This window comes from Ascaphus truei, chromosome 1 (genome assembly GCF_040206685.1).
Source record: "Ascaphus truei isolate aAscTru1 chromosome 1, aAscTru1.hap1, whole genome shotgun sequence".
In the NCBI taxonomy this organism is placed as follows: Eukaryota; Metazoa; Chordata; class Amphibia; order Anura; family Ascaphidae; genus Ascaphus; species Ascaphus truei.
The window spans coordinates 15,419,568-15,432,895 of NC_134483.1; the positions used below are offsets into that span (position 1 = coordinate 15,419,568).

A 13,328-nucleotide genomic window follows, 5' to 3' on the forward strand; every position below is an offset into this window, starting at 1 on the left:
TATTTTTAGTGTAGATGAGCAGGGGGTCTCTGGAGCAGAACCACATTGATTTCAGGTCCGGGGACCCCCTGCTTCCTGAGATACAGGCCCCATTATGGCGTGCCATTATCTCCTATGCATTGGATTCCCATGGTCACGTGACATTTCAATGCATAGGAGATACCGCACCGCATAACGGGGCCTTTAACTCAGGAAGCAGGGGGTCCCCGGACATGAACTACAAGCTGTTCTGGTCCGGAGACCCCCCAACACTCGCACACTAATAATAAACTGTTCATGGTCCCAAGGCTCAACAAAGTATCTGGCCGCTCCTCCTTCTCTTACCGTGCACCCCAAAACTGGAACAACCTACCAGAGCCTCTCACATCCACCACCCGTTTAAGTTCTTTCAAAACTAAGGCTGTCTCACATTTTAATCTGGTCTGTAACTGTTACATACGCCTATAATATACATCTTCTCTAACTGTGCATGCAATGTACTGTATTGCATATAATGTATACCCTGTTCATTTATGTAACTATATATTTGTAACCATGTATTATTTGTCATAACTCTGTGCCCATACTTGAAAACGAGAGGTAACTCTCAATGTATTACTTCCTGGTAAAACAATTTATAAATAAATAAATAATAAATAAATAGTGCAATTAAAATCTGGCTAAAGCCAGTAACATAATTACCTTTACTATAGAGGTAAACTGGGTGCACAAATTCCCTGGTGTGAATATAATAAAACTTACACATATCTATCTCTCTGTCAGCCTTATACATTCACCAACTCTTCAATGGAGGGTGATGTACAGACTGACACTGGGGTGTATTATACCTGCACTAATTGGAAAATTGGTAGGGCTCAGTAACTGCTATGTAAAGCAGATGAGCTAATAAACCTATCTTTATAATGTTTCAGAGATACTATATTTATAATGCCCTTAGGGAGTATGCAGCAATGAAAAGGATTGCCTAATATTTGTGAGAAACTGTACATAATACCGCGCTCCTCCCTATGAAAGTTTGCTGCAGGTAAAAAGATAGGCCTTACATATAGAAACACAATTTTTTTTTTATCTTAGCCTAATTGGTAGGAGCGCACTAACCAATGAACCAATTAATTAATTAAACCACTAGCCAACAAGATAAAGAATGAATGAAAGACTAAACCATTGGAAAATAACATTTAAAAAAAGCCATCCAAATTACAAACAATGTAAGCCAAATAATTACTAGAAAACTAAAATAAATCAATAGAAAAATAAGCATTTGCCAAAAATTCATTAGCTATCACTTTATTGATTTGTACCGTAAACGGACACAGATTAATACATTAGCAGTCAGTGTCCGTTTATACTTCATTTTACAGTTTTTCCAATCTCTCATAGTTTCATCGGTTTCTCTTATCCAAGATTTAAAGAAGAAATTAGTATCTATAAAATATAGCAAATATACTAAGTAACACTCCACTTGTTCAGTATGTGGAAGATAATATGGTGCAGTAATAGATGCACAAGATAAAGTCACCTGACAGGAGAGGTCCTGTCTCCAAGTTATTATAATACTCTGCAGCAGGTTATTAAAACAAAATACATGGCACAAATAGATGTACAGTTTTTACAGTTACTATTATTACATACTGTATTTTATAAAGTATTTCAGGGTATCCTGTACTGACTCCAATAATTAGTAACATGCCAGCTGGCTTTTAGTAATAGGGTTAATACTTTATTAAAAAAAACATCCAAGATATTACACTATTTAGTAACATTACATATAAGATGTTAATAAAAGTTTGTAATGTCTTGTGCATTTTTAATTTATTTTAATGTCAACATTAATGGAACAGCATCTTTTGTTTCCAATTTACTGTATATCACCTTCCCTGTAACTTCTCACCTCTTCTGTTCTCATTTTAATGATATGCAAGATTAGTGATGTCAGTGCTGGGTAGTTAACAGCTAGTTAGAGTGATTGCCAGGCAGCCAATCAGGAAGTCTTACCAACCACCCACTCCCTGGAACATTCTTATATAAATCAGCCTTCCACCTTCTTATCTTCAGTGGCTTTCAGTGACCCAGACTCACTAGTTACTTCCTCCCAGGCTGCACTGGTTATTTCTACCACTTGGAGAATATTTTCAGAGCTCATTTTGTAAAGAATTTCCTGTTGGCAGCAAAACTAAAACGTCATCTTTACAGGAGGAATTACCAAGGCTACTTCTCCAGTTTAAGGTAAATATCTTCCAATCAATGTGATTTCCATTGTATCAGCTTTTCTTCATTGGAGTTTCTACAGTTTCCATCTTTATAATTTTCTGTGCATGTTTTTATATCTATTCCCTGATGTGATATGAATGGAACTTCTTGGAACTTCAGTATATTTTCTGTGCATGTGTAAATTATCAACCCAACATTTCCTACTCTAGGAATACGAAAGCGTTTAAAGATTATGTAACTTCCTTATTAAAACGTCAAGCATTCTGTGTGATTTTAACATGAATACACACACATATACAGATATATATATGCTGTATAATGATGTAAGAATAGAGGTGCAGGGCAACTAGAGGGACCCCTCAATCCCAAAGGTACATAGGAAATATAAATATAGCTTGCCCGCACTCAAAGAATCACAGAAGCCAAGCAGTGTAGAGTAAAAAATAAGAATATTAACTCATTAGTTCACTTTATTCCGTGTCACTGTTTAAATCATGAGTTAATATACTCATCTTTTGCTCTCCACTTCTCCGCTTCCTTGTTAGTGCGAGCTTCATAGACATATTTATAGTTACATAGTTACATAGTGACTATAAATATGTCTATGAAGCTCGCACTCACAAGGAAGCGGAGACGAGGAGAGCAAACGATGAGTATATTAACTCATGATTTAAACATTTCCTATGTGTTATTTCTATATTTGGCAAAAAGTTATGTAGATCCACTTAGTTATTGCAAATAATAAGTCTGGTACAAGACACAGTAGACTAGACCATATTTACATAGAAGTAAAAAATATAAAGAAATTAACGAATACAGATACAATTCAAATGATTTGCATAATTGTATTAAATGTATACATTATCACCTATCCCATTCTCAAATGTTCTAGTAAGATTATAAAAGTCAATAAAGTGCTATAAATAACAGCTGGATAACCTACATTTCTGTACTAATGTATGAAACAGTCTGTATGATGACAAATGTATATGAATGCTTTGCTGACTGAGCGTGGTAAGATAACATGAAGCAGTATAGAGGGATTCTATGCATAGGAATCTTCACCACTGTACAGTAACATTGTCTCTCTCTCACCTCATTGTCTAGAATGCCTGCCACAATGGAGGAAATAACCAAGGACATGGAGAATCTTATTCTGCAGCGGATCTCATTGACCTCTAAGAACCTGAAGAGGATGGAACTGACGGATCATTATGACCCCATTAGAGACCTGGGTAAAGGCTCTTATGGAAAAGTTCTGCTGGCCAAACACAAGAAATCAGGTAATTCAATGTAAATTCATAGAGAATTTATGCAGAGAATCGGGAGCATTGTTGTATTGTAAAGGCACCAGTTATAGTATCTGGGGGTTGATGCAGTAGGACATTGACTTGGTTTGCCTTATTTAGTCAACTATTTCAAGCTCTTGTATATGTACAAATTGTCTCTCTTTACTTTCTTATTGGTCACAAACACCATTGTGAAATAATATGGTGGGTTTCTTCTGATTCCTTTTGTAGCTTCTCATATCTGGTGAGTCAACAAAATTTTTATAATGCAGCGCTAATCATTGCAAAATTTGAGCTCAATGGTTATATTTCATCACTCTAATGAAGTTAGTGCATGTTGTGTAATACTTTGTACTTGTGTGTTTTATATTTGACAGCTGAGCTACTTAATTAACCGTAACACTGTTTTTTTTCCTCTGACAGGTAAAGCAGTTGCACTGAAGATGCTGGAGAAGAATAAGACTGGTTTGGAAAACTTCCTACAGGAATATGCTACATCTATCTGCCTCTCCTTCCATCCACATATCATTGGAACCTCTAGGGGCGCCTTTGATACAATCAGTCACTTTGTGTTTGTTCAGGAAGTGGGGACAGCTGGGGATCTCCAGTCCATCATACAACCAAAGGTAAGGAAATCCACAGGGTAACACATTCAAAAACTTACAAGTTGATGATATTTACATTTTCTTAATATGTGCATCAAGATTTCAGATAACGTTAAATAATATATATGATAACTAGGTGTTTTAATTGTACCTTCCCAGCTTGGGTTGTTTTGGTGTTAGAGGTAGAAAACACTTCAATATAATCCTCTTTGCACTCATAACGTATTTAGTATTGCTTTAAAGATCATAAAAAGGCTAAAGATTTAGCCAGATATTGTCCCAGCAGCTGTGGCAAGAAAAGCCTTTTGCTGTGGCTCTGGGAGCGGGAGTACCTCATCCATCTGTGGGGGAGGGAATTTTCTTCTCTAAAAGACCCCCTCTGCAGCATGTATTCCCACTGCCAGGGGATGCCTCAGTCTTGGTTCTGAGGCTTTCCCCAGCAGCGGGGAAAGTAAATCTGGCTACATTTGTATTCTCTGCAGTTTGTAATAACTCCACACTGAAGCAACATTAAGACATACAAAAATGATTCTAAGGAAGAAATGCATTAGAAACTAATACTTTAATGGACCTAATACATTCTCGTGTCCTTTGTTTATTTAATTTAAATTATTATACTTAAATGTTGATGCAATTTTTGTAATAGTAATTGATAACAGAAAACCTTGTGGGCCCAACTTGTCTACCGATTTTCTGTGTATATCTGATGCAAAACCTCAGATCCTATTAGATTCTCAAACTTTTTTTTCTATATTTTGCATAGCATTGTATGTATTGGAGATCATATCAGAAGTTTTTAGACTTTGGTGCAATTTGGTATTCTTTGGATAAAGATTCTTTACACATAAGCAAAGTAAAACATAAAATATTGTTTGACAGCATGGATGGGTGGAGACAGATAAACAGTACATAGTTGCGTTTTCTTATAATTTGCGTTTGTCTTTCCTGTGTAGGTTGGTATAAGAGAGGAGCTGGTGAAACGGTGCGTTGTACAGCTTGCTAGTGCTCTCTCATTTATACACAGTACGGGACTGGTCCATCGGGACATCAAGCCTAACAACATTTTGCTGATGGATCGGGAATGTCATTGCATAAAACTGGCAGACTTTGGACTCGCTCAGTTACAGAGCACTCATGTACCTTCAGTATCCGTTATCATACCGTATATGCCTCCTGAGCTTTGTAGCCTTGGACGAACAGGAGAATTATTATTACACCCCAGTTTTGATGTGTGGTCATTTGCTGTTCTTATATATAATGCCCTCACTGACTGCTACCCTTGGGATGGAGCTCTGTATTATGATCAAAAGTACAGGGAGTACACTAACTGGCAATTTAGGAAGGACATTTCACAAGCGCCCACTGAGTGGAAGAAATTCACCCCTGAAGCCAGGTTAATGTTCTTCCAGATGTTGGCTCTTTATCCTCGTGAGAGGTGCTCAGTGATGGAAGTTGTGAAGTATATTCACTTCCCATGGAAAGTAGAGATTCCCCAAGATGATATTGCCAGTAATAGCAAGACCATGCAGGAGTCAAAAAGACCACACAATGACCCCAGACCACATGACCAAGTACCGAGCTCTTCCCACCAAATAGATGACTGCATGCCTTGCACATCTGTGATCAGACCTGCCACTGGAGAAGATTGACCATATTGGTAAGCACATGGATGGTCTCAAATCGCTTCTAAATAGAAGGCTGCAATCTGGAGAAATCATCCTCTTCCATCCAGGCGCCTCAACTATAAAAACTCCATGTTTTTTCCAGTGGATCCATGTCTAGCTTTATGATCCGGTCTTGGTTTGTTCTACAACTGGCCATCACTTTTGTGCCTATTTTGGTTCCAGGACGCCTCCTATTTAAGGCTGCACTTCCTACTGGGTGTGGCCGAGCATGGTTCCTTTTGCAGTCCCAGCTTTGTTGTTCGGTTTTCCATTTCATTTTGCCAGTGGATTCCACCTTGCTGACGTCAGACTTTGACCAACCCAAGTTCTGCTATATTGGCCTGGTATAACAAATATATTGTCCTGTCTGCCTACTTCAAATTTTGTGGAATCCATGATTTCAGATGGAAAACCTTCAAACCCATCAACATAAATGTGAATCAGATTTACTGTAATAACGCTGGATTTCTAGAATAGTCCCAAACTACTATCTACCTTACTACCTCCATTGTCTCAACACCAGATTCTACAAATGTGCATGAGAACAAAATCAGATTATACCTGTCATTTATGCTGGCCATACAATACAGTATGTGGATTTGTAAATTCTAGTGTATCGTTGACAAGTGCCACGTTCTGACAGTATGTTATACTGCAGGACAAACTAGATGTTACTTTGTGCTAAATTTAATAATTGCTAGTGTGTTACAGCAAGGAGTTGTAACATGATGTACTTGTATGTTACTCAGGTTGCTTAATACACAGCTTAACATACAGCTTCTGTCTCCTGTCTCATGTTTTCCCTCAAACATCTCACTGTTAGCAGTCTGTTACAACTCAGCAAGCAGGAAAAACTAAATTGAAATGCTACAGTATTAAAAGTTATAGTACATTATAGGTGTATGTAACAGTTACAGATCAGATTAAAATGTGAGACAGCCTTAGTTTTGAAGGAACATAAACTGGTGGTGGATGTGAGTCTCCGGTAGGTTGTTTCAGTTTTGGGGTGCACGGTAAGAGAAGGAGCAGCCGGATACTTTGTTGAGCCATGGGACTTTGAACAATCTTTTGGAGTCAGATCTCAGATAAGTGCTGCATGTGGTAGGGGTGAGGAGCTTATTCAGATAGATGGGTACTTTATCAGGTAGATGGGAACTTTGCGCCTAGACTCAAGTGATGACCAATCTAGTTCTTTGAGCATTTTGCAGTGATGTGTGTTGTGGTTCAATTGGAGAACCAAATGGCATATTGAATTGTAGAGGGTGTCAAGTTTACTAAGGTGGGTTTGGGGTGTCGAGACGTATACTATGTCTCCATAGTCAATAATTGGCATTAGCATCTGCTGTGCGATACGCTTTCTGACCAGCAGACTTGGGGAGATTTGTTCCTGTAAAGTACACATCGTTTGGCATAGGTTTTGGATGTCAGGGTATCAATGTGCATCCCAAATGTTAAGTGGGAGTCAAACCATATGCCCAGGTATTTAAAACTAGTAACAGGAGTTAGGGTGGTGTTAGCGTTGGCTCTGATCTGGAGCTCAGTCACTGGAAGCTTTAGAAATTTAGTCTTGGTCCCAAATACCATTATTACAGTCGTCAGTGTTTAAAAACAGTTTTGGAAAATCCAGTTTTTGAGTCTCAAACCGAAGTATGTGTTCAAGGTCGGAGAGGCTATGGCAGTGTGCATATAGGATTGTGTCATCTGCATACATGTGTATTGAAGCTTCCTTACAAGCTGTGGGAAGATCATTAGTGACTCCGTTTGTAAGAACACATACAGTATGTACTCAATTGGCATACAATGTTATTGTTCTCCCTCCCACATTGTATGCTAGCAACATATTCTGCAGAGCAGTACAAATACAAGATAATAATAATAGCTGAAGTTATGTAAAGTAATGTGCACTGTATGTTAGTAATGAATAAGTAGAGTAAACCTCCCTCCCTGTATCTCCTCCTGCAGCCAGTGACTGGGTGTGACAAAGGTGTTAATGCAGTGATTGGTTTCCCTAATCCTATTACATGCTCAGCATAGGGAAGTATAAAAGGAAAAAGATGAGAGTGAATGTGTCTGATGGCCCCTATTGTACTCTTAACTGATATGCAAATCCCTATTTAATAGGTGAGCAGAGACATTTCCTGCCTTCTTTGCTGTATTAATGGGTCATTTTAAAATATAAAAAAAGGAAAAATGATTTAATAAACAAAGGAAATATATTAAATGAGCGTAAGCTATTGTATCACTATTAGAAAATTCTATTAAATTGTATTTAGTTTACTAATCTATCTCTGATGAATCCACATGAAGTGGGGAAATGCATTGGAGTGTAGCAGGCATAGTTCGTGGCCACTCTCTTCAGTCATCTCTCACCTGCAGTCAGAACCAGACAAGCAATGCGTTTCTGGGAGCTGGAGCACTGTCTCGAGGATATACCACTTCCGGGTCAGTGATGGCATATCCAGGAGGAGCCGTGAGGATTCCATAACACCAAGGACACTGGTTGGCAGAGAGAGGCAGACGTGGAGCAGAGCTACGACTGCTGCCAGCAAGCAGGGTTCTGCAGCCTTCAAGTGGTTCAGTGCCTCTACTCTGAGACCTATATAAAATAAATGTTCCAGGGCACTACGGTTTAGTCAATAAAGAACATTTATTAAATCATAAACACAACGTTTCAACCAGCTGTGTGGTCATTGTCAAGTGAAGATAGAATACCCATGATTACAAAATGTACACTATATGTAGTCCCAAAAACAGGTGAAAATACTTAAGATCTTGTCCCGTTCTCCCACGTGTGTCCCTCTGTCCTTTCCAAGAAACTGTGTATGCGCATGCTTCCATCTGAATTACATCATCACGTTGCGTCCTCTGTCGTGGATCCTGATTGGTCCGTTTGTCTCGCGATAATTCTCTCTGGTACCTCCGTCAGTCTGGAGAGTGGGGATCACATCCACAAGTGCTGTGCGCATCCATCATCATGTTACAATCCTTCTTTGCACTTGCGCAGTAGCATCTGCGATTCTGTGCATCCTCCACCTTCATATTCAAGTTCATTGTGGAGGGATACGTGGCATGGGTATATCATTCACATGAAAGAAGAAAGAGAGAGGACCATAGTGAGTGCCCAGTCAATAAAAAGTGCTAAACCCACCACATTAAAAACACCACACCATAATACAATATGAGGAAGGGGAGGGGAGGAAATAGAATATCAAAATTGTCTATAATCAGATAAAGGTCACAAAAATAAATGTCACAAAATAAGTGTAACAAAAAATGTGAAGAAATGAGGAGGAGATCAGCAGCATCCAGTGATCCTATGGATATGAGACAGAACAGCATATGCTCACATTACCTGATGTTTAAAAAGCTATTAAGGGACATATAATCATTAAGCCCCCTAGGGAAAACAGTGTCAAGCGTGAATGTCCAGAACGCTTCTCTTTGTAGGAGAACAGTGTCCTTATCTATCCCTGAGACAGATTTTTGCACATGTTCAATTCCCATTAATTTAAGGGATGACACTGTATGTTTACGAATAGTGCAGTGAGAGATCTGTGCTGACTCCTCTTCCTTAGCATTAATTTTACTCCGGTGTTCAATAAACCGCTTCTTTAGCATCCTGACAGTTTTATTAACGTATTCTAGCCCCCATGGGCCTTTGATGGTATATATGACGTTGGGTGTGGTACATGTTATTCTATTATTGATTTTATATTTCTTCCCACTTCTAGGATGACAACATTCGTCCCCAGTATTTAAACTGTTACACACAGAGCATCCATAGCATTTATAAATACCTGACTTAGGCTGGAGGAAGTATGGTGCACTGTAATGTTTTTTGTCATCTGCACAAATGAAGATGTCCCTAATGTTTTGTCCTCTTTGATAAGCAAATCTAGGTTTTTCTTTGCATATCGTGCCTAATGATTCATCATGCTGTAAAAGCCTCCAATGTTTATTAATGCTATTCTTAATAAACCTACTGGCGGTAGTGTATTTGCTGACGATATTTATCCTTTCTGAGCTATCCCGTTTGGATTTTCTATTAAGTCTCTCTCAAAGGCTTTTTCAAAAGTGGATTTCTTATGTTCACGTTCCAGGAATTTTGCTCTTATCTCATTCAAAGTCTCATCCAATTATTCGGGTCTATCCACCACTCATGTTGCCCTTATTCTTTGTGAATAAGGCAGCATATTTTTTTTAATGATGTAGTGTGAAAACTTGAAGCCCATAATGTAGAATTCTTGTCAGTCGGTTTACGATACAGGAGGTTGTTTGAACTGGGGCGCTCCCTAGGATTTGTGGCGGAGAAAGTGCTGCAACGCCTAAGCTATTCAAATAAATTGGAATATAGATATGTGATTGTGTACGAAGTGTAAAAGAGTATATAAAAATATATACTGGCCCTTTTTTGATGATTTCCTGGTTGCTGCTTGACTTCGGAGAAGGGAATCCCGTCTCCTTCTTAGCATGGCAGTTGTAGTGTGAAGATAGTCAGCGCAAACCTCATGAGCCTCCCGATGTCGATGGAACCGAATGAAATAACAGGATATGGATAAAAAAGAATTAAAATCTCAGTGTATTAGATACACATGTGGGGGATGGGGGAAGAGGGGGGGGGGTGGGGAAAGGGGGTGGGGAAAGGGGGAGGGGTGTAAGGGCAGGGGGTGGAAGCAAGGAGGAGGATAATGCTGGAGGGGTTGATAATTAGTTTTCCACTTTAACTAATCAAAGAATACATAAAATTATGGATTCAGTGACTCACACGGGCTTGTGTGGTGTCTCTCCCTCAACGCTGACTGTAGTGGATTTATTACAGACTCATATGCTGGAGTCTCAATATACATAAAACTCACACGGCCTGATGTGAGTCCTTGTCCTCAGAGGGTGATGTCCTGTATGGATGGTGTCTGGGTTGTCTCAGCAGAATTATCCCCCGATGGGTGTAGTGTGTGAGTGTCTCCTCTCCCCGTTTCCCAGATGACCAAAAGGAGTGTATGCCAACAGGGGTTAACAACAATAAAAAAGGTCTTTAATGGGTATACAGTGGAGACATAAGCATATGAAATGCAAACATGTGGTGAACCATAAAATGTATAGAACAATCTATGACACAATGAAATACAATAAAATAAGACACAATGAAATAAAATGAAATAAAGCAAACACAAGGACTACACTCACACTTGAAGTCAAATAAAATGGCCCAGCCTCAGCCGCTCGGTACACTCCTGCATGGTCTCCTCCTCCGTTCTTGTTCCCACTGGCGCGTCCGGCAGCGGAACCGGAAGAGGGGATCTGCACCGGATGTCCTGTAGTGTGCTGGGTCCCTCTCTCAATGAGCTGACGAAGCTTATTGCGAAACATGTTGTTCCCTGCCGGAGCTCATTGAGAGAGGGACCCAGCACACTACAGGACATCCGGTGCAGATCCCCTCTTCCGGTTCCGCTGCCGGACGCGCCAGTGGGAACAAGAACGGAGGAGGAGACCGTGCAGGAGTGTACCGAGCGGCTGAGGCTGGGCCATTTTATTTGACTTCAAGTGTGAGTGTAGTCCTTGTGTTTGCTTTATTTTATTGTATTTCATTGTGTCATAGATTGTTCTATACATTTTATGGTTCACCACATGTTTGCATTTCATATGCTTATGTCTCCACTGTATACCCATTAAAGACCTTTTTTATTGTTGTTAACCCTTGTTGGCATACACTCCTTTTGGTCATCTGGGAAACGGGGAGAGGAGACACTCACACACTACACCCATCGGGGGATAGTTCTGCTGAGACAACCCAGACACCATCCATACAGGACATCACCCTCTGAGGACAAGGACTCACATCAGGCCGTGTGAGTTTTATGTATATTGAGACTCCAGCATATGAGTCTGTAATAAATCCACTATAGTCAGCGTTGAGGGAGAGACACCACACAAGCCCGTGTGAGTCACTGAATCCATAATTTTATGTATTCTTTGATTAGTTAAAGTGGAAAACTAATTATCAACCCCTCCAGCATTATCCTCCTCCTTGCTTCCACCCCCTGCCCTTACCGCCCTCCCCCTTTCCCCACCCACCCCCCCCTCTTCCCCCATCCCCCACATGTGTATCTAATACACTGAGATTTTAATTCTTTTTTATCCATATCCTTTTATTTCATTCGGTTCCATCGACATCGGAAGGCCCATGAGGTTTGCGCGGTTTACGATACAGATCAGTATGTAAAGACTGCCCATCAAAAGAGACTAAAACATCCAAAAAGAAAATTTATGAGTCACTGCAACTTTTAGTGAAGTGTACAGGTGTTGGAATCTGCTTAGGTAATTAAAAAAAAAAACCAATCAGCTCATTGTCGGTACCTTCCCATATGATGAACAAGTCATCAATGTACCGACAATAGTACAATATTTTCTGATAATACACAGAATAATAAATGTACCTATTCTCAAAATCCGCCATGTATAGGTTAGCATAGGAGGGTGCTACATTACTACCCATTGCTGTCCCAGTAGCTTGAAATAATTCTTATGTAGCACAACATAATAGTAGAATGATGAAATCAACCAGTGGCTGTGTGTTATGTCTCTCTTCCAAGAAGCCCCTGACTACCTCAATTCCCTCATCGTGTGGAATAATTGTGTATAAACTGGTAACATCCATTGTTACCAGTAAGATCTTTTTGTCCTGCAGAGATACAGTAATGACCTAATCTTCTCTAGGAAGTCAAAGGTATCTCTAATATATGCACGACCCTCAGGGACAATTGGTTGGAGAAATTGATCAACAAAGATCACAAGTGGCTGATTAATGGAATTAGTGTCTGATATGATCGGCCTGTCAGGGGGATTATGGAGACTCATGAATCTTGGGTAACAAGTATAGTACCGGACGTCGGGGGTTGATCATTGTCAAAAAATCTAATTCCGACTCGAAAATCCATGAGTTCCCAAGCCCTAATGAGAGACTGTTACTTATCTCTTGCTGATAAGTGTTAGTGGGGTCATGATGCAGTAAAGTATAACAATCTGTATCCCCCAATTGTCTCAGAGCTTCTAATCTATATTGTTCATAGTTCTGCAGAACCAAAGCACCCCCTTGTTCTGCCTTTTTAATAATTATTTCAGCGTTTTCTGTAAGCTTTTTTTAAACAACATTTTTCTTCCTTTGCAAGGTCAAAATATGTATGATGGTGTGATTTAAAAAATTTGTTTACATCATTTTTAACCATGTTCATAAAAACCTGTATGGAAGTATTTTTAACTGGTGGTGTAAATCTTGATTTTAAATTACATACCGTCTTAGTTATATCAGGTACCTGCATATTTTGCTATGGCTGCTGCTGCTGTTAATTCTGCAGACCATTCACTCTGTTGAGAAAAAAGGATTTAAGATGTAATTTCCCTTCCAATTTAAAAAGCTCCACCCCCACCTCAAACCTCTGAGGGGAAGTTGTGGGGACAAAAGATGGGCCTTTAGAGAGAACTTGTAAATCCATTGCTGAGATTGGATAATCATGAAGATTAATTACTATGTTAGCACTGTTCATTGGTGTGATCTTAACACC

The 13,328-nt window shown here is 39.5% G+C and overlaps 1 protein-coding gene across 1 annotated transcript; it reads left to right on the top strand.

Annotated features, from left to right (window-relative positions):
* Positions 1 to 3,319: 3,319 nt before the first annotated feature.
* LOC142487133 (serine/threonine-protein kinase SBK1-like) lies at positions 3,320 to 5,754 on the top strand. The gene is made up of 3 exons (XM_075586334.1): positions 3,320 to 3,494; positions 3,924 to 4,126; positions 5,059 to 5,754. Exons 1-3 carry the CDS (start codon positions 3,320 to 3,322, stop codon positions 5,752 to 5,754), a joined length of 1,074 nt encoding a protein of 357 aa, XP_075442449.1.
* Positions 5,755 to 13,328: the final 7,574 nt, after the last annotated feature.